The following is a 25777-nucleotide window of genomic DNA, read 5'->3' on the forward strand; positions in this document are numbered from 1 at the left end:
ATTTACATGACAAACACATTTCAGCGTGCAATATTTGATGAAAGTCGCCTTGAGATTGAACCAATAAATGAAGAAATAAATATTATTTATTATTATAATATGATTTAATACCATGCAGTGACTCCCTTAATGTTTAAATTTGACTTTTCTGTAATCATCTATTGGAGGACATTCATTCTGCCCAGGACACACGTGACTTCATCTGCTTTTAGAATAAGAAAACAAGGTCTGAACAGTAAAAACTGAACACATGGAAATATGATTCACTGGATTTCACTCACAGGAAGTATGAACATGTACAGTGACCCCTCCCGTTGGGTTTGGATGAGGGGAAATGTTCCCCTGCTGGCCTGACTGTGAGGAGATGGACTCCAGCTGTTGTCTGTCTGTCTCTCAGTCTGACCTCTGCAGGATCACTGATGTGGAGTCAAACCGACTGAACCGATCAATATTCGATTTTTATTCTGAAACCATTTCGTCTCCTCTGGACAATCTGAACCTGATTTACTTCTTTAAAGTTTCTTTTTATATTTCTGGAGAAACTTTGATCTCAGTTGTGTCTCTGTTTGTCCAGTTGCATCCTCTCCGTCTCTGTCCGGACACTCACCGGAGGAGGATGAGCGGGCTGGAGGCGGACTTGTCCCGGCTGCTGCGGCTGAAGGAGGAGCGGATCGGGCAGATGGAGCGGAGGCTGCGGGAGAAGGAGGAAGAGGCGCTGGAGCTGCGGAGGAAGCTGCACAAGTGTCAGTCGGTGCTGCGGAGCCGCGGCGTCTGTAACCCGGACTGCTGGCCGGACAGCCGGCGCACCCGGCGGGCTGCGGGGGTGTCCGCGGAGCCGGTGGAGGAGACGGAGCTGCGGAGGTTCTCCAAGACACTCAGGTGAGAGGACACACAGGTGAGGGGACACACCTGAGACCTGCTGAGCGACTGTTTACAGAGGTCTGCACAATATTAATAACAATATTTATTACTCCCTGGTTTGTCTTATTTTATTCCACTGTACCTTCATTTAAGAGCCAGTAGAAACCAGTGTTAGTGCCTGATTTATACAATAAAATAGAATATTAAATTACAGGCTGTAAGTGTTACTACAACACTTTTTAATGCTGTTAATAATTCATATATTAAATGACTTTAAATGCATGAAGAGTTGAATCACAGCTGTAAAGTGTATTCATAAGAACACAAGCGTTTACAGATTTCTACACAGTTTGCATTCACCTCTAAAGACTTTAAAGTAGCCTATTAAAATAAATGTACAACAACAGGACAAAAATACATAATTTAATGAGGTATTTCTGCATAAAATATCTTATGGTCACTCCCAAAGATAGTACAGTTTTAAACGCAGAGAACTGGAACCATAAATACAGGATGAAGCTCAAGTGTTATGATTTAGCCGAGAAGCTGCAGTGTGTTGTAATGACGGAGAGCAGCCAGCAGAGGGCGCCACAGGGCAGCAGCTCACACTCGTGTCCTCTGATGGCTTCAATGTTTCTGCTCCTCGTGATGAAGATCTCAAGTTTAAATGTTGCCTGAAGAAAACTAAAGAGCTGACACTGCTGCCTTTACACCATCAGGGCGGATCAGTGAAGATGAGTGGTGAACAAAGCTGTGTGTCGGGGCCCTCCCAGAGGTCGAAAAAAAAAATTTATATTAAAAAGAAATTTCTGCTTTTTGTGCACTGGATTGCTTCAATGCTCTGGCCTTTGTTTTGCATCTTCATGTGTTTGTTTTGGAACTTTTAGAAATCATTTTTCATCTCTTTGTAGTTGTTTTGCATCTTTCTTGCATCTCTGGTCATTTTGTGTCTCTTATAGTTGTTTTGCGTCTCTTTGTAGTCTCACTGGATCTCTTTTTGGTCTTTATATCTTTGTGGTCTATTTTCATCTCTTTATGGTGAGTTGCGTCTCTTTGCAGTCATTTTTCGTCTCTTTGTTGCCGTATTGGATTTCTATTCAGCCTTTGTGTCTCTGTGCTGTCTTTGCATTTCTTTGTGATCATTTTGTGTCTCTTTGTAGTTGTTTTGCATCTCTCTTGCATCTCTATAGCCCTTTTTAAATAGGAATTGTGCAAATTAGCAGGAAAGCCCAATCAGTCTTTTTTCAGCATTGGCAGTATAAAAACAAAATCGGGGAGTGCAGCAANGATTCTCTCTAAGTCGGCCCGTCCTTCACCGTCCCCGTCATCTGACGGTTAATGGCCTCTTCGTTTGCGAGGACAAGGAGGGCGCGCAAATCCTTGTCTCCCCAGTTGCTCATCTTTACAGTGTCTGTCAGGTTTGCATTTCCCTCTTGCTACTAGCTGCTCGCTAATTCCTGCTATCAGCTGTTTCCTGTTTATCCACCGCCAGTGGGTCACACGTGCAGCGTCATCATCAGCTCCTCCCACAAGTCTTCAACAGCCCCTCCCATGGTGGAAGGCCGCCTCATTCTTTTTAAACCAAAAAGGTTTCGCCAATACGTTGGGCACCTCGGATCAACTCGCCAGTCCAGCTCTGTGTGTCTAAACGCTCGCAGCTTGCCGGCAAAACGGCCCAACATTCGCCGAAAATCTGGCAGTGTAAAAGGGGATTTAGTGGTTGTTTTGGATGACTTTTTTGCATTGGATCTTTTTTTGGTCTTTTGCATCTCTAAGTGATCATTTTGTATCTCTTTGTAGTTGTATGTAATCTTTTGTCTTTTGCGTTTCTTGTGGTGAATTTGTTTCTCTTTGCAGTGATTTTGTGTCTCTTTGTGGCCATTTACTGTTTCTCGCATCTCTCTGGCTGTTTTGCATCTTTTTCACACTGAATCTCTTTTTGGTCTTTTGTGTCTCTTTATAGTAGTTTTCCATCTCAGTGGTCATTTTCATCTCTTCGCAGTCCTGTGCGTCTCCTTGTGGTTGTCTTCATCTCTTTTTAGTCTGTTGCTTTTCTTTTGAGTATCACAAAGAATAATTTGTACAAAAGACATTACACGATCACTCGGTGTAATTATTGATAACTTGTTGCTCCGTGATGTTTACTCCCTCTGATCTATAAATGTTTAAAAAGAAAAGAGCTTTAAAAACAGGCTCAGGAGGGAAAAAAAAGAAGTTTGTGGTTGTTATGTTGTTAAATAATAAATGCGGATGCTCTGATGGGTTTTATGGAAATAACACACAAACAGAAGGCGAACGAATGAGGCCTCAGACCTTCAGGGTTTGTGAGTATTGCAGAATGTTTTAGTAATATGAACCAAAGAGGCACAATAACGGATACAAAGACCTGAAGGCAGCTTTAACCTGATGTTGAGGTCGTATGTCAGAGATGTAATACCTCCATTACGTAAGTTAACGTGGTGTTCAGGGTGCACGCTGCAGATGCTCTACATAAATAACACAAACCGAAACAGAAACCTGAAAGCAGACGTTATTCTGGCAGACTGAAATGCAAAATAAAGACAAATAACATTAATATGCTGCTTCTGTTTGGATGTGAAAACGCTGTGTAATCCTCACCAGTGTTTTCTTATGATTAATAAAATACATCATTTAAAGTGGACCCACTGTGTTTCCATACGTTGTGTCTTCATGTGGTGTTACTGTGTCAGGTGTTCAGTTTCAGATAATGTGTGTAAAGGTGATCGCTGTGAGCAGAAACCTCATTAACAGTGTGCTGGATCTACTTATATGGTCATCTGCTCCAGTCACGCTACCTCTAGTGTTTACACCACACACGCTGCTACATGTAGCTACATGCTAACGTCAAGGAAAAATATAATCTAGGTTGCTGTTGCATTGAACTTCTCCGCAATTCTGGATCATGTGCGGTTGTGTAAGAAGCTTTTATTGTTTATTTCTTATGTTAAAATATGACACTAATTAACATTAAAGCATGTCAACACGTTCCAGTGCAGTGGTTCCACAGCCACAGGGTCTAGATTTCTTCTTTGTTATTAGTTCAAGGTCTGTCCGTAGGCGTCATACTTGTGTTTGGACATGTTGTCAAGCTAGTTTGCTGTCTCTGTCAAGCAGCTGTCACTCCACAGCAGGAAATGGCACTTCAAAATAAAGCTCTGTGCTGGAAATTCCCTGTACTTAAAAATAAAGTGTGTTTTTCAAACTTGAGAAGTCACTTGCAGTCCATTTAGTATTGACCTGGGACCCACTAGTTGAGAACCACCATTCTAGTAAACCTTAAAGATAAGTATGAACCTGAAAATGAGTATGATCGGTCCTCTTTCATAAGAATCTGAAACACATGAAACTGTAAATGTGGGTATTTCAGTCAGGAGCCGTCGGTCTTCACAGCCAGCAGGAGGTCGGCCCCTGGTCGGTCCATTGTAGGCAATGAGTCAAAAGTAATTCCACATAATCACCTCTTGTAGCCTAGCGGCAGCCCTCGGGGCTGTAAAATGAAGCCAAATCGCCTAAAGCTGCAGTTCCTCTAATGTCCACTAGAGGCTGGCTCCAACAGTGAGTCAGTCCCCACTGACCTCCATGTTAACATGTGGAAATAAACATGTTTACAGCCTGGTACAAAAACAGTTTGGTCTCTATGGCTAATTTCAACACTCATAACTGTACAGGGGCTGAATTTTTATATAAGCAACTGTTTACATTTAATTAAGGCTTGAAGTTCCGCATAATTAATAGTGGGACACTTTGAGTGACACGCTCCTGTCTGGGCTCCTCAGTCAGATCCACCCCTCACTCCTCCACAGCTCCAGCCTTTCCACGTCCACATATGACGTCCAAGGTACCTTGGGTGTGTTGGTTGTTGACGTTCTGGGATGCCGTGTCAACTTCAGCCTGTTACATGCATTGTCTGTTTTCAAAATACACTTCTGTTTTCACAGGGAATTGACAGTTTGCATACAGTCTCTTTCAAAATAAAAGCACTACATCGGAACAACACCGCCAACTGATGTTTTTTTCCTTCAAAACACTCACATGGAGGGTACAGAGGGGTTGTCTTCTTACATTCTTACAGGGTGTGAACAACGTCCTTCCTGGGTGAAAGTCTGTGGTTGTTGGACCCATCCACCACCCCTCCCACTCAACCTACTCAGACTTCCTTCGCCTTATCTTTCGTTGTTGTCCCACCACGTTTCAACTGGTTTGAGGACACGTGAGATTGGGGCTTTATAAAAAGGCAGCGACAAGGTGGTAGCAGCAGGCATATAAGAGGAAGCCACAAAAATCATGGATGCAGCACCGAAAAATGCAAATGTGGCTCACTTTCAGTTTTGTTGGCGATAATGGTGCAAACAGTAACTGACAATCCCGGCGTAGTATAGCTGTAATGGACACGAATAAAAATGAAAGTTCACTTGTGCTTGCTGTGTTTACAGCTAAGGACACAGGTTTTAGTTAGACTGTATAAAAAATGGACGTGGCAACCGCGATGTCATCCACTGGTTTGTGGACTCCCATTTTGAAGCGTGGAGTTGGGCAATTCGGCCGTCGCCATCTTGGTTTTTTGTTGGAGCTGTGGAGCGAGGAGTGGATCTGACTCACAGACTGTAGTGACGGCCCGTCACTCAAGTGGCCCCGCCCTGAAACATGCATAACTTTAGGCCTTAATATGATGCAAATGGGTGAGTTATAAAAAAAATCACCCCTGCTTAGTTTTGTTTAAGCATCAAACTTAACTGCATTCTGGTGAATTTTTACACATCAGTTTTGTGTCATTGATTCTTTAATGTCTTTAACTATGTCAGTTAGTTTGGTTTTAATAATTTACAGGTGGAAACACATCCAGCTCGTGTTCAAATTCAATTTCATTTAAGTCTTTTCAATTCATTTCAGTAGTGTTTTGATGATCAGCAGGTTCCACTGGAGTACTTCTTGGCAATAATACAATAATCCCCATATTTTTCAGTTTTATTTTGACTTGTTTAATTCTGCCTTGAAACAACATTTAATTCTGATGGTTGTAAAGAGGTAAACAAAATTATTTTAAATTAATATTGAAATTTCAGACAGATCTGTTTCAACGCTGAAACAATTTTCCTCAGAGCACCTGGAGGAAACCCACGCTGACACAGGGAGAACATGTCGGAGCACCTGGAGGAAACCCACGCTGACACGGGGAGAACATGTCGGAGCACCTGGAGGAAACCCACACCATTTCATATATTATGCACAGAACGAGGAAGGAAAGGGGGGGGGTCAGGGGGGGCCCAAGGATAACTTCTGTCCTGAGCTCCCCCTAATGTTTAAATCCGGCCCTGACACAGATCTCTCGAAACGTCCATGTACATGTATTCTGTACATGTTCCTACACATACTGCTGTCAAACCAACACGTGCACATAAAACAGAGCTTATTAAGGAAATCCACAAAAAATAAATACAATTTAATAACTTCCAAAACTGGCTCAATAAAGGTTTAATGGTTTCTGGTTCAACTAATTTGTGAACTTTGATATGAAAACGACATTATAATGATGAAGAGCAGCATCAGACAGGTCGATAGATTAGGATGAGGATGAGGATGAGGAGGAGGCGGAGGAGGAGGAGGAGGAGTTGAGGCAGACCAACTTTTGGACGCACCGGCAGAGTCGCGCTCCGCTCCCGGTCTCACTCCTCCGTCAGACCTCCTGCTGCTCCGCATTAAACTAATTAAACTAATGAAGGTGATTAAAGCGGAGCAGATCTGCAGCTCCGCTTCCTCTCTGGACTCCGGATCGTTTCATTCTCCTCCGCAGGATCCGCGCGTTTTCATCTTACTGCCGTTTGTTTCCTCCGCCGGTGTGAGCAGGATTTTCACTCGTTTGAAATCGGAATATTTCCAGTTTCTGTCCTCCAGGTCTCAGGCTGCTGGATCACAACGTGGGTTTAATTCCTGCAGCTCGTGTTCTCACATCACTTTTCCTCCTCACTTCGCCGCTGCGGATTTTCTCAGACACGTTTTTTACTTTTCCTTTACCAGCTGATTGAGCTCCGCGGCGAATCACACCAGAGGATGTTTCTGTGTGTGATTCCGGATTTAAAATGTTTCATAGCTTTTGTTTTCTGTCAGTGATTCACATGGATTCTACTGAAGGTTTTTACTTTAATTCAAACCACAGAAAACTGATGTTTTACTTCTGCTCATAATTTAAACCTGGAATGTAATCCCCCTTTCTCCCTTTCTCCTGTGTTACTGTCCCCGACCTAATTTTCCTGGCAACACTGGATGTGTATTTAATCTCCCAGGATCCAGTTCAACTTTGTTTTACTCACTTTGCTTTCAAATGACTTCAGACAGAGTCACATTTCCCCTGGAGTCTGGAGGGAAACCTGCTGCCTCTGGACTAATTTCCTGGAGGGGAGGAAATCCATGAGGTGCTGAACTATTCCACATCAACTCCAGCTTTTCACTTCATCGCCTTTGTTTCAAATCACAATTAAATTTAGAGGACGTAGAGAGGGAAGAACCCCGAGGACCATTTATTTGTTTGTTTTCCAGACTTTCCAGTTTCTTTTCTTTGTTATCGAAAATCACATTTTCTCCTGGAAGACGAACAGATGAGTTTAAATCGAAGCAGCCATGGGCATCTAGTAGAACCCTTAGGATTTTAAGGACTACAGTGTGAGGCACCCTGAGGAACAACTCTAGAGGAACCTTGAAAACTCCCTCTGAGAAGCTCTAAAGGGATCCACAGGAAATCTGAAAACTGCTGAGAATCTGAAGGAGCCCAGGAGGAACCCAAATTATGCTTAAGACTCATAAGAGGTGCTCTGAAGACCCAGAGGAAATATGGGAAGCTCTGAAGATTCATGCAAAAAGGAACCTTGAAAACCCCACAGAGGAACTCTAGAGGGACCCTTAAGACCCCCAGGGAATAGTAGAGACTGCTAAGAATCTGAAGAAATCCAGGAGGTAACTCTAAGAGCCTGGAGGTACCCCAGAAGAATCTCAAAAACCCTTGAGACTTGTAAGGACGCTCAGAGGAATTCTGAAGAGCGCTTCTAAGAATCTCGAGGGATCCTCGAGACCCCAAGGAGATCTCAAACTCCTGTCCCTCTGCAGGAACCCAGAGGAACTACAGAAGAACTTAAAGGTACCCAAAGACTCTTTAGGAACCTTTGCGAATTGCTGTACATCTTCAAGGGATCCCTAGAACCCCCCCACTAAGGAATCCTAGAGGGACCTACAAAGCCCTGTAAAGTGTAGGCTGTGGTCTTAGGTCCGTAAGTTGCCCAGAAATCGCCAAGACTCTGCAAAAATCAGGGGGCCACTAAAGAATCTGAGGGAACCCTGAGGATTCCCTGAGGACTCCAGGAAAATCTGGGGACAGCATCCCAAGAGATAAGTACTTTGAGGAACCCTAAAGGGACCCTCACGATCCAAAGGAAATCTGGGGACCACAGAGGAACCCCCAACACTCTAGAGGCACCCTGAGAACTCCTCGGGGAACCCCCAGAGAACTGATGGGCACTCTACGGGACCTGCAGTACGCCCTGCAGGAGAAGATCGAGGAGCTGCGGCAGCGCGACACGCTGATCGACGAGCTGGAGCTGGAGCTGGATCAGAAGGATGAGCTGATCCAGCGGCTGCAGAACGAGCTGGACAAGTACCGCTCTGTGCTCCGGCCTGCCACCGCCCAGCAGGTCCAGGCCCAGCAGCAGAGCCTCGCCATGCAGCCGGACCAGCACCGCAGCAAACGGCAGGCCATCTCCGCCGAGCCCACCGCCTGTGACATCACTGACCTCAGCCATGTCACCCTGCCCTTCTACCCCAAGAGCCCGCAGTAAGTCCACTTTGTGTGTGTGTTGTTGAAACTTAATGCACTGTAAAAGGTCAGTATATGGTAATGGACTTCACTTGTATCACGCTCTCAAGTCTTCTGACCACACAAAGCGCTTTTACACTACATGTCACGTTCACCTATTCACACACATTCACACACTGGTGGCCGAGGTTACCGTACATGGTGCCGCCTGCCACTCAGCAACCATTCATCAGCAACTGTTCATCCCTACAACAGGAAATACTTTTTCCCTAACCTGATATGAAGTGTGCGCTGCACATGTGAGCATTTTTGATGATGGCCTCCGTCCAGTCCTTTGGTCTTATCACATTTAACCATAGTTGTCTTTGTTTTTGTTGACGGGCAGTGGCGGCTGGTTTTGAGCCATGACTCCTTCTATTCTGGCTCCAATAACACAACAAGACAAACACATTTTAACACTCCTATGTAGCCTACAGCCCTGTGGGGGAGAGGCAATTGCACCTTCAGGTGATGAAATGACGTCAGGGGCAGATTTAATGATTTGGGGGCCGCAGCCAAACGCTGTCTTTTTAGTTGCTGTCGCTTTAGTTTTCAGCCTTTCTCTAAGTGGGAATGTTGGTATTGGCAGTTGCAGAAGAAGTGCTCACAACTTTTATTTGCAAGTAAAATATTAACAGTTAAACTATTTACTGCAAAAATGCAATATCGTGCATCCCTAGTGTAGATATGTTTGACCGATTTAAAAGTTTTCTAACATTATGTTCCAGATGTCTGCTGGGATCAGGATAATCCTGACTTTGGGATCAAAAGTTTCCCAATCCTACTAAAACGTTCTGGACAACACACACTGACGGTTTGATCCAGATAAAGACAAAGACTGGATTATGTGATCTTATCTGATTTCAGAATCTCCTTTTTCTTTTTAACGAGCCCTTTTCAAGATTTGATCCTTTCCGCTAGCCAAAATCCAATCAGATAATTTCTGAACAACTGGGCCCTGGTGTCTATCAGAGTGACCCAGGTGGCATATCCAGGCTTCTCAAACCAGGATATGATGTTTATATGTGCAGCACATGACGGGGATACTTCAGATACTGGTATGCATGTACAGGTTTTCACTTTTGGTACGAAACATGAACTTGATGTCGAAATTTCAAGCCAATGAAGGAACCCATGTTTTCGTTTTGTGTGTAAAGTCTATTGAGGCGATCCACTATTCTTCTTCTGTGTTGCTGGTTGTGTTGAGAGAAGACAGCTCCAGTGACGTGCGCTGGTTTTGGATGCCCACCAGGCTCTGCTCAGGAAACCAGACTGTTCTCACGGAGATGTTTGAACTCTGCTGAAGTTAAAGTCTCATTAAAAGCCGGCAGATGAGTGGAGGCTGCCAGCAGAACTCCTGCACACCTCCAGGCAGATTAAAACTTTCAAACATTAATGTTTCCCTGCTGAACAAAACGCTCCCATCAGTCTGCGCTGCACAGGTGGTGGAGAAGGGAATCATTTATATCCTCTAACAGTGAATACTTGCATGTTGAATATGGAGGTTTCTGTCCTCTCTCTGGTGGTATCTCTCCTGTCAGATGGGTTCGGGTTTATGTGTCCAGGTTTGTAGATTTTTGTCTCTGAGATTACCGCCTGACATGAAAGGATTTACTGATGGACTGTGTTAACAGTGCGGCTTCAGTTGTACATTGTACCTGAGTTACATTCAACACCAGGTGTTACTTTTGAAAATAACAACATTAGATGATCAAAGTGTTGAATTTATGGACACGTAGTTCACTCATTTATATTCATGCCACTTTTAATGGCATTTAATAGTTTTCTGTGAAAGTTGAAGCACAGCTGGAGCAGCAGGTGGTTCAAGACTAATGATGCTTTAACTTTTAAATTCTGCAGATTCTTAAATGTGAGGATTTTCTCTTGTCTCCGAAATCTGTTGGACCTTTTTACTATTTTCTGACATTTTAATAGACCAAATGATGAATTTATGTCTTGAAAAAATAACCATCAATTTAAAAAAGGCAGTGATTTGTTACTCGCAGCCCTCTGTTAAAGTATTATTCTGCTCTTTATACTTTAATAAACCGGATGGAGAAAAATGGATCAGTTGCACTGAACACTTTACTATCCGCAGGTTATGTTTCTCGGAGCCAGATGTATAAATCTTTGTATATTAATGACTAACTGTGTGTGTATGCACCAAGGCAGAAATGTGCATACGCATTATTTTTGTCAGGTTTATGAAGCTGTGCTTACGACCGATTCTGTTTCGTAAATCTCAGTCATTGTGACGTAGCCTCATTTCCACATCCATAGTTCACTATAAATGGATTTCAGTCAGGACCACTTTTGTCAAAGACAAATGTATTTCCATTGCAGTATTATATTTGGTGGTATGACTCTGTTCTGTGTCCTCTCTGCCTGTCCTCGGGCCTATGCAGAGAGCCCAAGGCGGAGAGCACACCTCTCTGCCTTATCACACGCCTACGTGGAATGCCTAAGGTGGAGAGAGCATACTTCTCTGCCCTTCCATGTGCATGTAAGGAAAGCCCGAGGCGGAGAAAGCTCACCGTTCTGCCCTATCACACGCCTACGTGGAATGCCTAAGGTGGAGAGAGCATACTTCTCTGCCCTTCCATGTGCATATGAGGAAAGCCCGAGGCAGAGAAAGCACACCGTTCTGCCCTTCCATGCGTCTAGATGGAAAGCCTAAGGCAGGGAGAGCATGAGAGTCGCCAATTGGTTGCATAGAAAGGAATCATGTGATCTATCAGCTGACTCCCTTCTATCAATCAGCTGATCCATCAGTTGATTGGGCTGTTTGAGATCAGCTGATGTAGCTGGGATGTGAGCTGAGCTTGACATCGTGTCCTGCTTGAACTAACACTAAGCTCAAAGTAGAAATGCCCTTAAACATCCATTTGCATATTAATCCTTTTGCCCCTCCACAGTTCATTCAAGAGCAACTTTACCGACTGTGTCACATCAGTGAGGTTTTCCAACAGTGCTGGAGAAGTCGTCATTACATACGACTGTTGATATACGTAGTTCCCCAACTGGTACCGGATGTCAAATGACATCACAAAGACGTTGAACTCTTATGTCTGGCAGACATTAAATTTTGGTTGGAATGAAAATTGGGTCGACAATAATATTTTAAAAGTATAACAACTTTTGAGTTTTGCGCTGTGTGGATGCTAACATTATGACATTTCGTAGACGTTGGTTTTTGTTCCTAATACCGTACAATCAACAACAACCTGAATATCATTATTCTACGTCCAGATGATGTTGGCATGAGACGTTTGCAGACCTTGGATTTTGGTCACCCAGCAACACAAATTAAAACCAACAAAATATCAGTGTCATCTGTCGTCTGTAGTTTACATACAATTGATGTCGACATTAGACGTTGTCCTGACATGGAATTTTAGGCTGTTGGCGTCACAACCTAAATTCTACCAAATATCACTGTCTAACTTTGTTGTTGGGTTGCAAAGGTATGAGATTTTCATGGTACGTTAATAGTCACGGTTTTACAGTATCACAGAAATGATATTATAATCAGTCAGAATGACTCTTAAAGGAATAAAAACGGAAGGGTTATTGTTGGTTGAACAAATGTTTTATTACTATGATTGAAAGTTGAAACCATTTTGTTAATGGGACTATTTGTAAAAGATACTGATACATGTATACTGTAAAATATGAAAGCAGATTTCAATCACTTGACTATGTTAGTATGGCGATAGCAGGGCCCCATCTTTTAATAGATTTTTTTGGGGGGGTGTTTCAAGGAGCGCATTATCTGTTCCATCTGGGAAATTTCCCAAACCTTCTCAGTCCACATGTTTGATGTCGGGACGTCAGGTTTTAACCACTTAATTGTAATGCATCAAAATCTGTTGGTATGGCTGCCAATGTGTGTACACAGTATGTTGAGCCCATTTTAACCACTGTTTCTGGTGTCTGAAAAAACCTTATTATCACTTTCCATCTGAATTCCCTCCAAGTATTTGAAGTGGTTACTGAGTGTGCGTCAGTACATACTTTTATTTAATGCTGTCTTCATGACATCACCCGCAGGTGTCTCAGCTATAACTGTGTGTATGCCTGGTCTGAAGTCTGCAAATATTCTCACCGCACAGTCTTCCTTTGTCAATACCAGTGTCTATGTGGGAAAAGGTGTACGCATGTTTTTTTGTGCATATGCATTGTTTATGCATTTAATTCATGTTGTGAGTCAGCACTCAAGTTTCAGGTCAAAGTATTTGTCAGTGTTATTGTTGTAGTGAGCAGCAGACATGTTCCTGCAGTGTTTGGTCTCAGTGAAACGGAGTCCAGGTCGTGGACTTCAGCGTCCTGTTGTGATCATCAGCAGCTTGTCTCTGCTGAATCTAACAGCTGCTGCTGTCACAGGTCTTTATTTATACACATGTGAATATGAAAATGTGTGTGTGACGCTGGTGACATGCTGGGATGGACAACTGCTGCTGAAGTCCTGCTGTCATAAAAATCTAATAATATCCGTTTAAAGATCCACATATGGAGCCCCAGACTGTAACACTGCTTTTATTTATTTATTTTTTTTTTTTGAGGTTTGAAACATAAAAATGCAGCTGGAAGGAAATCTCAGAATCCTTTAACACATCAGGAAGTAGGGCTCCTCCGCTACGTCTGTCCATCTGTACCCTTCTAGTGAATGTGGAATCTCAACAAAGCCTCAAGAAATCTCTTCAAATTTGGCACAAACATTCACGTGGACGAAGAATAATAATTTGATGGTCAAAGGTCACTGTGACCTGGCGTCCGTCTCATTCTCTAGAACACGATGTTTCATGGTGGCTCTGAGGAAGGAGAGGAAGAGGGACTGACAGTGTTTGGACGCTGGGAGAGAAGTGATCAGTTTATTGTAGTTTATAAAAATGCAGTGAAGTGATGATACAGACATTTTATACACTGTACATGTGTATATAACGCTGACCTACCGATGTGCATTCACCCTGCTGCACATATGAGTCAGCCGTCACACTGTTTGTCACTGTGAGTGGAGCCTTCAGTCTGCAGTGTAGCTTATACACTTCAGCAGCACTGGGCTTCACCATCAAAGAAAGTTTTTGTATGGAGCTCCCCCTCTGGGCAGCGACTGCCACACATAGAATCTAAATCTGTGGGAAACACTGGTGATCTATTAAATACTGCACATTATACTCTATGAAATTGGTTAAAGAGACAATCAAAAAAACACATTTTTCCTTTTCCCTGTAGAGCTGTTTATTAGTCTGGAGTGTTTTGGTGTGAGTTGCTGAGTGTTTGAGGTATTGGAAGTAGAGATGTCTGCCTTCTCTCCAGTATAATGGAACTAGATGTCACTCAGCCTGTGGTGCTCAAAGTGTCAAAAAAACAAAGTACAATTAAAAATAGGGCTGACCTGAATGCTTCAGAGCTTCAGCCATTGTCATGGTAATCGACATCACCACTAAACTGGTAGAGGAAATTAAAGGAAGATGTGAGTGTCAGATCGGAATGAGGTCAGTGTCTTCGGTGCTGACCTGGTCTCACTCCAAAGTCCTCAAAAATGGGTGCTTGGTCGGTGACTTCCGGCGTTAGACACTGACGAAAACAGGCATCCTTTCACATCGGCATGACACATGGCTGGTCGCCGACCAATGGCATTAGGAGAAAATGCTGTGGGAGGGCTGATGGATGGGTCCAACAGCCACTGACTTTAATCTGATTCTAAAGCCGAACCCTGTTCTTTCTTCCCAAACCATGTGTGTTTGTTGTTGAAGGAAAAGTAAATTCACAGTGTTGTACTTACCTAATGCTTTTATTTTGAAAGAGACTATATGCAAAATGTACATTTCATGTGAAAACAGAAGTGTATTTTGAAAACAGACAATGCATGTAACAGGCTGAAGTTGACACGGTGTCCCAGAACGTCAACCAACACACCCAGGGTACCTTGGACGTCATATGTGGATGTGGAAAGTCCATGACCAAACATGTATATGTGACGAGGTCGGAGTGAGAATGTCAGTGCAGTCATTGACTCTCACTTTAAGCAATCAAATTAAATGTCCATTGAGGAAAAGGAACAGGCGAGATGAAATGTGTCCCGACCCACGGCGTTTAAAGTTAGTAATAACTTACAGAAACAGTTCGTGCAATAGTCCACCTTCCACTTTCTCTGCCTTCTCTGCATCACTCTGACTGTCACACACAAGCAGCAGCACTGTGTCCTACTAAAGTACAGTGGGGTTCGGGTGGTCCTGTCCTGTCTCATCGAAGCTTTGAAGGTAATTATCACTGAAGCTTCAAGGCCCTAAAAATGGTATTTTTATGACAGCCCAAATTGAAAACTCCAGAATTCACCCTTCTGTCTGTGCAGTGATACCGTTGGCGGGTGTAGTTTGGTGAAAAGAAAACAGTTCCTACATGACACTGCTCATAACAAGGTCTGAGGTCTGGTCTCAAAACACGCTAGACTGATAAACAGCTCTACAGGTGAAAGAAAGACATGTATTTTTGATTTGGGGATGAACCGTCCCTTTAGATCGAGTTAAACTTGGATGGAAACTGCTCATGTGTTAGAATAAAATATAATCCAGGAGGTTTCCGCAGCAGCCGAAGAAGTTATGAGAGTGTCGTTCTTTGTGTGCTGTAAACACTGCAGCCTTCAGGACTCACTGTATATATACTCTAATTCAGAAGTCCCTTTATGTTTACATGTGAGCTGCAGCAAAACTGCAGGTAGGTGGAGAAACGTTTGCTGGGATTGAACCTGAGACCTTGATGTTACAGTCCAGCCACTGCGACTCCCACACAGCTAGTGAATGTGACAGACGAACTGTGATGAACCTGTTCAGTGTGTACCTGTGCAGCAGGTGGTCCTCCTCCCTCTGAGTTTGCTCATTAATCAGACAGCAGGAGGCTGCTTCTAACAGGAGGTCCTGATCCTCCAGAACTCTGATTCAGTTGATTCAGACATCGCTGGACTCGCTCGGTCTGATTAGAACAGTATTTTATTTATCTACCACAGTTCGGTCTGTGTTTGAATACATTTGTTTCAGCTTGTAGTCACAAAGTTCTGACTGGTACTGACAATGGTTCTGCTTGAAACAATGACATTTGTACTACAGTTTCTACTTACAGCAGGGCAATTCTACATGTAGTGGTCATGTTTTGATAGTTCTGGTCATAACATTTCTACTTCTAGCAATATAAACGTTTTTTGTCAACTCGTAACATGTTGGTGAAGGTTCTCAGTCATCCAGGCTGTGGTAATCTTAAGTGCTATGTCATAGGCAACTAGATTTGCTTGTTCACCTCTCATCCAGGAGCGACCCCACAGTTTATTCAACACTACTGAAGCTGCCCCTCATTTTGGAACCACCGCAGATTTGGTAATTATTCTGCTTTCAGCCATGCTTGTTGTTGCCGTTGGTAACAGTGTGACATCAATATATCAACATGTCAAAATATTATGAGTATCACGATATTAAATTTTCATACCATATTAAAAATTGTACTGGTATTGTCATGAACGAGATATGATACACCTGAAGCAGGGAGGTGTGCTCTCTCCGCCTTAGGCTTTCCTTGTATGCGTGTGGAAGGGCAGAGAATTGTGCTCTGTCCACCACAGACTTTCCAGGCTTTCCACATATGCGTGTGGAAGGGCAGATAGGTGTGCTCTCTCCGCCTTAGGCTTTCCACATATGCGTGTGGAAGGGAAGAGATGTGTGCTCTCTCCGCCTTAGGCTTTCCTTGTATGCGTGTGGAAGGGCAGAGAGTTGTGCTCTGTCCACCACAGACTTTCTAGACTTTCCACATATGCGTGTGGAAGGGCAGATAGGTGTGCTCTCTCCGCCTTAGGCTTTCCGCTTAGGTCCGAGGAAGGGTGTAGAGGGCCCAGAACAGAGCCACACCACCAAAGACAATACTGCAAATGGAAATAAAGTTTCCTTTGACAGAAGTGGTCCTGACTGACACACCAATTTTGTTTGTACTTGTAGCAGTGACATTTCTACTTGGTGATGTCTCTACTTGGAACAATATTGCTTGTAGTTGTCGCAATGACAGTTTTGTTTGTGATCAGAGCATTTCTACCTCTCGTGAAAATCTTTCCAGTTGAAACAATTTTGCGTCTACTTGTGACAATTTAATTTGGACTCGTTGGCATTTCTATTGGAGTGACATTATTTCTGGTTGAAGCAATGGTTCCACTCCTGGTGATGATGTTTCTGGTAGCGATAACAGGATTTCCCACACTCATGATTAAAACATCTGCCGCCACCTTTTTGATTTTCTTTTTTTGGAGCTTCACCGTTAATTAGGAGCGCTGAATAAGCATATTGTTCGGTTATTCATTGCTCCATGTGTACTCTGGGCACAGATGGAGCAACAAAACTTCCAGCACAATAAAAGTGACAATGTTTCTATTGGTTACAATCTGATCTCTACTTGTATTGATTTATTTGTAATGATATTTGTAGCAATGGAGTTTCTAGCTGTAGTGATCTTACGATGATATTTCTTATTGTGATTAATATATTTGGACTGATCATGATGATGTTTATGTTGATGACATTTCTACTGACTCTACTCAGAAATGAAATCCTAAATGACTGTAGTGCAGCGTTACATGCTGCGTTATGTGCACAAGCCCTCTGCTATCATCCATTTCTCAGAGCTCAGTAGAATATAATGTCTTTTTCTGTCTGTCCATGACAGCAACAACAACCACTGTGTTGGTTTTAAATCTGCGTGGTGTGCGCCCACACACACACACACACACACACACACACACACACACACACACACACGGCGCTACACAGGCAGATGACAGGGTTTCATTTGCCATCCCACCACTTGTCGCTGTCAGTGTCCTGCAGCTTGCCTGTGTGTGTGTGTGTGCCTGTGTGTGTGTGTGTGTGTGTGTGTGTGCGTGTGTGTGTGCCTGTGTGTGTGTGTGTGTTATTTTAAAACATAAATAAAGGTATTACAGTTGAGTGTGTGTGGGCTGTGATCACCCACCAGCTCTCCTGCTGTCTGCAGTAACGCTTCATAAGCATTTTTAGACAAGTTAATGATCAGCTGAGACTCAGCCGTCACAGATCTGCTGCTGAGAGAGGACTCTTATTTTGAAAGTGGGGATGATATCCTGTCTGTCAGACACTTTTCATCCACAAGCATCATGAATATCACAAACCTCTGGAGAGCAGGAAACATGATCCTTATGAGGTTTCTACTGTCACGTTTCTACATGGAGTTCTAACATTTGTTCCTGCAACAAAGATTTTTCAAACCACAACAATGATCTTTCTACTTTAGCGCTGAAGCACCAACTGTAGTGAAACTTGTCTCCTTACAGTGAGAACATTTTCTACTTGAAACACTGACGTCTCTGTTTGAAACACTCATATGTCTGCTTGTATCGAGGGGCGTGTACAGTATGTACAGAGCCCTTAGAGTCCCAAAAAAAGTCCACACAAGTTCTTACCTTGTGTGCACACGATAAAAATACCTCCTTATCCTTCCTGACTGATTCTTCTCTAGTTTGGTCTTCTGCTAGTGTCCTTGTCACTACTGGTAGCATGAGGCGGGACCTGCAGCCCAGTCAGGTTGATACCAGATACCAGGAGACCGGCCGTTACACCAGGAGAGCTGCACAGGGCCGTAGAAGGGCATCAACCCAGCAGCAGGACCGCTATCTGCTCCTTTGTGTGAGGAGGAACAGGAGGAGCACTGCCAGAGCCCTACACAATGACCTCCAGCAGGCTACTGGTGTGCATGTTTCTGACCACACTGTCAGAAACAGACTCCATGAGGGTGGCATGAGGGCCCCACGTCCTCTAGTGGGACCTGTGCTCACAGCCCAGCACCGTGCAGCTCCATCATTCACCAGAGAACACCAGGACTGGCAGGTCCACCATCGGCACCCCGTTCTCTTCACAGATGAGAGCAGGTTCACACTGAGCACATGTGACAGGTGTTAAAGAGTCTGAAGACACTGTGGTGAACGTTATGCTGCCTGTGACATCATCCAGCATGACGGGTTTGGTGGTGGGTCAGTGATGGTCTGGGAGGCAGATCCTTGGAGGGTCGCACAGACCTCCATGTCAAAGCCAACAGTACCCTGACTGCTGTTAGGCTGGTAGGTACCGGGAAGAAATCCTCTGAGCGATTGTCAGACCTTATGCTGGTGCAGCGGACCCTGGGTTCCTTCCAGTGCAGCGGGCCCTAGGGTCCTCCTGGTGCAGCGGGCCTTGGGTTCCTCCTGGTGCAGCAGGCCCTGGGTTCCTCCTGGTGCAGAAGGCCCTGGGTTTCTCCTGGTGCAGCAGGCCCTGGGTTCCTCCTGGTGCAGAGGGCCCTGGGTTCCTCCTGGTGCAGAGGGCCCTGGGTTCCTCCTGGTGCAGTGGGCCCTGGCTTCCTCCTGGTGCAGTGGGCCCTGGGTCCCTCCTGGTGCAGAAGGCCCTGGGTTCCTCCTGATGCAGCGGGCCCTGGGTTTCTCCTGGTGCAGAGGGCCCTGGGTTCCTCCTGGTGCAGCGGGCCCTGGGTTCCTCATGGTGCAGCGGGCCCTAGGTTCCTCCTGGTGCAGAGGGCCCTGGGTTCCTCATGGTGCAGAAGGCCCTGGGTTCCTCCTGGTGCAGCGGGCCGTGGCTTCCTCCTGGTACAGTGGGCCCCAGGTTCCTCCTGGTACAGTGGGCCCCAGGTTCCTCTTGGTGCAGCGGGCCCCAGGTTCCTCCTGGTGCAGCAGGCCGTGGCTTCCTCCTGGTGCAGGACCCGGCCTCATGTGTCCAGAGTGTGTAGGCAGTTCCTGGATGATGAAGGCAGTGATGTCATTGACTGGCCCTCTCGTTCCTCTGACCTAAAACCAACTGAGCACCCATGGGGCGTTATGTATCGGTGCGTCCACCACAGACTGTCCAGGAGCTCACTAATGCCCTGATCCCCAGGACACCATCTATCGACTCATCAGGAGCCCAGACGCTGTCATTACTACATACAGGCAGGCGGGGGCCGTACAGCCTGTGATTTCAATTTTTCACTTTGACTTTCGGTGTGATGTTGAATCCAGCCCCCAGTGGGTCGATGATTTTGGTTTCCACTGACCGTTGTTACGTCATTTCAATCATTCCTATCACTTTACCTTCTTCTTACACATTAACGCCAGCGTGGCAGTGTAGCGTTAGCTTTCCAAAAAAACCTTTTAAGATTCCACTTCATTCATACATTAATATATTATTCAACGTTCAGCATGCAGCACTCACATCCACAAATTCTTCAGAAACGGCATTCCCTAGTTTTATTTGGTTTCCTTTATGTTTTCAGTTTGATGGAAGCTGTCCTGCAGGACATGAAAGTCTCTTTTGTCGCGTGGCGCTTTGTCTCTGTTCATTGTCTCTTTGTTTTTCCACTTGAATTACCTCCTTTTACATTTCAGTAATTTACTTTCTCTTTCTTTCTTTGTTGTTCTGCTTGTTGTTTTCCTGTGTACTTCATCTCATTCATGTTCTCACTTTTTCTCTTTTTAAATTCATTCTCTGTCTCCCTGTTAACTTTTTCCTCAGCATTCCTCCGTCTTCATTTTCCCCTCCTCCCCCTCTCCTCGCTACCCTGTGACTCATGTAGTAATAAAATGAGGGTCTCCTTCGTCACTCCCCTCCATCAGGCCACAATGTGTCTTCATTCAAGTTAGTTTCCTTCAGAGTCCAATTTACATGCAGATACTGAAGCCAGGCTGAAATATTTCTTCCCCTGATTCACCAAAATAAAATCCAGCTCTAATAGATCCTCTCGGCGCTCGTCTCATCTATCGGATAAAATAAAACTATCAATCTATTCTTGGGTAGACCTTTAGGTGTTTTTGTCTCTTTACCGCAGAGTTATCTCTCCTGCTCCAGAGTCTCTCAGAAGCCTCAGAGGGAAGTGTCAGCCGCCTCAGCTCAGATAATTCCCACAAAACCAATATTTCAAACGCAAATTTTATTTGGTCCAAACTGTCGGCTGAGTTTCAAAGTTTAAGACATGAAAGACTGAGTCGAGGTGAAGCTGCACAGAGGATGTTTCCACCAATCAGCAGCCTCAGAGTCCCGCTCTGTGAAGATGTTTCTGTTTGCTGATGAATAAAATTCCTAACAATAATGAAACTAATGTTTCAAATGAACAGAAGTAGTAGATTGATTAGGTTCATTTTATCTTCTTTTTAGAATTGCTCAATATTTTCTTATCTTCAGACACTTTTTTGTCTGAAGATAAGAATAACAGAAGTAGTGATGGACGTCTGTCAGCTGGGATCTATGGGGATAAACAGACCTCCTGTCCGTCTCTGTAAGCTGAAACCATTTCCCTCAGTGGAAACAAAGCTTTTATTTACTTTAATTTCACAGATAAATTGTGAAGACAGTAAAGCCTCCACACACTGTTTGTGATTTATCCTGGCTGAAATATGAGCAGAGGAAATCTCTGCTAGTCGCTAGGCTAATTTATACAATGTAAAATGCCATAGGCTTGTGCTGATAATGTTAGTACGACGGAGTATTAGGGCCACGTTGAATAAAGTCGTAATATTATGAGAAAAAAGTCGTAGTTTTTAAGGAAATAACCAACAACAAACAGAATGGGTTAGAGGATGAACCAGCTTGTGGCAGCTGCTCTTTGTCTCAGGTGTGTTGCCTCGACACACATTTGGAGGCAGGGCCGGAGTGGGATTAATTTTTAGCCCTGGAGTTTCATGCCTCAGACCGGCCCACTTTAGATCACGGCCTATTATAACTTTACATGTTAAGTCTACAATAGCGCACTGTTCTCTAAAGCCTTGTAATTCACTGTATTTGTCTAAAATATTTCCAATTCAGTGCAAGTAAGGGTTGCTTCACAATGTAGATTTATGTCAACATGAGTGCACATCTCTAACATTATTCTTAACGACACAACATCCTTTTCAACAATATCAGAATCTATATTCTGTTCAAATAAGTAGTGCCCACTCTGGACTTGTGGGCTCATGGCTGGTGCTTGGTGCTGGATCTTGCTTCTCAGGGGCTACAAGACAAAGTTTCCCAGTTATGTGGCGTTGCATCATACTATTATTTAAATTATATAATGTTATGTTACATGTTACAACGCCACACAATTCATTGACTTGTTAATTAACTTGAACGGTGGTGGTTGGAGATGTATTGTTAATTAACTTGAACGGTGGTGGTTGGAGATGTATGTGTAGTCAGACGCAGCTGCTGAGCTCCGTGGAGCCGTTGTCTCGACCTCGGGTGCCGCAGGGACTTCGGCGTTCTCCGTCCACTCTTCTGATGAGGAGGTGTGTCGGTGGTCGATTCCACAAATCATTAGCACGTGTCTCCACCTCAGAGGGCACCAGTGAAGGCGGCCCAGGGATAGCGGTAGCAGCATACGTGATACCCAGTGCCATGACTGAACACCGGCCCAATAAAAAAAATAACTGAACACTGGTTCAACTTGTGAGTTGTAATGGAGCTGAATTTTGTAACATTACCTTTGTTAAATGTTGCTGTTGTCATTGTTTACCAACTGTAAACTAAACACAGAAGACCCACCTCTCAAATCATCCATTTGGACAGTGGGGAAAAAAGATGACAAAAAAAGAGATGACGTGGGGAGTTGTTCTGCTCTGAGTTGAAGTTTTTCCAACTTGACGAATTCAAAGCGCTCCAGCAAAAACACCAGGCGCCTAGAGCGCAGAAACACCGGGTGTGTAGCAACAGAAAAAACAGCAAGCAAAAAGTTTCATTCTCATTAAAAACAATTACAAAAAGCCGCCTCCAGCTGCTGAAACACTTTGGGCCTTTGATAAAACATCTCGTTTACTGAGGCCAAAAGCAGGTAGAAAACCGAAAAACAAAAACAGAAAACCTATCCAGAACAGTCATCATTCTGAGGTTCAGGCATGAGAACACATACTTTAATAATTAATTATTACTATTATTACAGTCCTTTTTCATCACTTGTTTTATGTCCCAGCACAGTGATTGTTTGTGACATGCTGTTTTTGGCTTTGTGTGAACTCACCAAATGTAGATATGTGTGTTTTGGTGTGTTTTTTAAAATAGATTTATAGATTGAATTCTGCCGTCCTGAAGGAGTGGAAAGAGTTTCCAGATGGAGCCAGAGCTCTGGAGTTTGTTCCAGATTAACTCTTTGATAATCAGGTGTGAACAGGCTTCTGTTGGATCAGTCACAGTCTGAACTGTTCTCAGGTCTGTTAAACCCTCTGAAGCTCCTCAGGAGACTTCAGTGGTCACATTTTTTTTTCTGAGCCTCTGAAAGTTAATCTGTGATTCAGTCGACAGCTGAGAGTGGATTTTTGGACTATTTGTTTTCCCCTCTTCATCTTTCCTTCTCTCTGTTTCTTTCTATTTCAATTAAAATGTGTTTTATTGAGTCGGCAGGAAGGAAACCTCTGGCTCCGCTGTGATCTCCTCCTCTCCTCTCTCTGTCTCATACAGCTCAGTGTTTGATGACGGAGGCTCAGCTGCTTTTCATTTGTCCATGTTTGAAGGAGGAAGGAGCTCCTCATCTCTCCTCGGCTCTGCAACTGGAATATACTGCAGATATCTGAGTGTTCGTGTCATGTGAGGCACCAGCTGCTGACGAAATATGTAATTACAAGACGCTAATTGAGAATCTACATTAATTTACTCCGGAGAAGACAACAATCAAACTCAATTTTAGATTTAATGTGTGATTGTTTATCAGGATAAACTCTGACCAAAGCAGAGAGTGAATGTTTGAACTAAACTTAGAAGTAGCGACGTCTCCTTATTATTTAATAATTTAAAACAGGTTTGGATGAGTTTGTTTTGAAATCAAAAGGGAGGATAGAAGTTTTAAATGAGAAAAAACAACTGACCTTTTGCTAAACAGCTGAAACTATGTTGAGACTTTCAAAGTGAAACCACAACTTACAGGTTCTGTTTAAGAAGGAAACATCATTCAAAATCCCACTGACATTTGTAACACTAATAGTAACTACAGATCCAGTCCTGGAACAGAGACTCTCAGCAGTGTGTCACATGGCTCACTTCATACGTGTAGTTGGTCTCACCTGGCAGCTGTAGCTCCGCCACTATTTCCTTCCACGCTTCGTTCTTCTTTACGCGATCATGGTCGGAGCTGGAGGACACGTCACAAGGCTTCACAAGGTTTTCCTCACATTTCTTTTTGCGCTTTAGTTTTGCCTCCATGGCGAGCTGCTGTCTGTCTGTTTGTTTGTTTGGGTCGTTTCATGCTGCATTTCTATTGGTTGGTTAGTAGACGTTGGTGGAATTTTATCCCAGGTTGTCTTTGATCGCAGACCGAACAGCCATCCTTGAACCTCTCTGACTGTGTGACGTAGGACCACCGTTTTAGAGCCATGACCACAGATATTGCCACATTTCTTTATCGCTGGTCATCTTTCATCTGGGATAGCCCAGAATCACACAGTGTATACTGGGCTGTAAAGAAATTAAAAAAGGGTGTGGCCGCCTAGAAGGTGCTTTTGATTGGGAAATGCAAGTAGATTTAGGGGGAAAGCTTGTTGTTCCCCAGGAAATAGTTTGTACCAAGCAGAGGCCCGACATAGTGTTGTGGTCAGTGAGTCAACAGATAGTTTATTTCATTGAGCTGACAGTTCCTTGGGAATTCCTTGGGAAGACTCAGTGGAAGAAGCCTATGAAAGAAAAAAAGCTTAGATATGCAGACTTAGGAACAGAAGCTGAGCAGCGAGGATGGAAAACTAGGATTTATCCAGTGGAAGTGGGGTGTAGGGGATTCATAGCAAGATCAGCTGTCTCGCTCCTGGGGGAACTCGGAGTGCGGGGACAGAGTTTGAGGAAGACAGTGAGGGAAATGTCAGATGAAGCAGCCAGAGCCAGCCAGTTTATCTATAAGAGAAGAAATAATGTCAGTTGGGGGCCAGCAGGGGGAACTACTAAGCAGGGTACATAACTCCTTGAGATCAGGTGGAGAGATCCACTTCCTCTCAGGAGGAAATCCAGGAAGAGGAAGGTTATTTAAGTGTGGGAGTGGCCTATTTGAATCCCTTTTGTTTGAGACCATGCTGCAAGGTGAGTGTGTTTGCTGATCCTGTGAGTTATCTGTCTCCTTTAACTTTAGCTTATACTGTAGTTATGCTATGTAGCGTGTGAAATAGAGTATGGTGAATATGCTAGGAAAGGTAGTGTCGGCACTGTCTCTACCTGGAGCTCGCATGTACGGAGCCTGGGATTGTTGAAGGTGGCAGTGCTGTTTGGGCTGAGAAAGCCATGTGTAAGTAAGGTAAAGGAGGTTGTTGGGTCGGTGCGGGGAGCAGTGAGACCTGGCATTAGGGGAGTGTCTCTGGGACGCCAGAGATCACTGTCTAGCCTCCTGGAGGTGTCGTGGGACCAACTAGACGAAACACTGGTGAAAGGAGGTTCCCACCTGATAAGCCTTGCCATAATAGCTTATCACAGGGCTTATGAGGTTATTCACTGAGTGCTGATCCTTTCTCTAGAGCACAAACTTCTTGTTTATTTTAACTGTCCTGAATATAGGGCTGTTGAGTTCAGTGTTTTAAGCAAATAATAGCCTGGGCTACTAATAGAAGTTTTACGGTAATTCTCTTTAAGCCAAATTCCTGTGTTATGTAACTTACAAATAGTAACATAAAACAGTTTTTGTATTGTTTTAGCTAACAGGAGTGAAAATTAGTCATTATCATGTTTGTTGCAGTTTCAGAAGGATGAAGACAGTTGATGTATGATGGAGGCTCGACAGAAGGATTTTTTCCTCTTAAATATCCAAATGTTTTTCCCAAATGACGTGCAGGTTTTTTTTAAGGCAGGCTTCAAAAACAGCACATACAGCTGCAGTAAATGGTTAATGAAAATCTCTGCAGTGGAGCGTTCCCCCAGACCCCCTTAGATTTGTGCTGACCCCTGAACGTTCACGACGCCTGGTTCTGCCCCTCCGAATTGTGGATTCAGTGTTGGCACCTGTAGACGAGCAGTAATGAGTCCTGGATCGAACGCTGTTTATCCAGGACAGGAGAGTGTGTGAGGCTGCAGCAGACAGGTGTGTGTGAGG

At 44.0% G+C, this 25777-nt stretch overlaps 1 protein-coding gene across 2 annotated transcripts in view; it reads left to right on the forward strand.

Moving 5' to 3' along the window:
* The first annotated feature begins 616 nt into the window (after positions 1–616).
* The window catches only part of prkg1b (protein kinase cGMP-dependent 1b), an 88767-nt gene continuing 63606 nt past the window's right edge, over positions 617–25777 (forward strand). Inside the window, exons 1-4 of one of the 2 annotated variants that reach the window (XM_050059378.1) lie at positions 617–838; positions 5993–6020; positions 18154–18161; positions 19420–19439. In XM_050059378.1, the coding sequence (XP_049915335.1) occupies positions 617–838; positions 5993–6020; positions 18154–18161; positions 19420–19439 (278 nt within the window). Of the gene's footprint in view, positions 839–5992; positions 6021–8325; positions 8702–18153; positions 18162–19419; positions 19440–25777 lie in introns of those variants that run through there. The other variant, XM_050059377.1, reaches the window with a different exon arrangement.

The sequence above is a fragment of the Epinephelus moara genome, chromosome 13 (genome assembly GCF_006386435.1).
Source record: "Epinephelus moara isolate mb chromosome 13, YSFRI_EMoa_1.0, whole genome shotgun sequence".
In the NCBI taxonomy this organism is placed as follows: Eukaryota; Metazoa; Chordata; class Actinopteri; order Perciformes; family Serranidae; genus Epinephelus; species Epinephelus moara.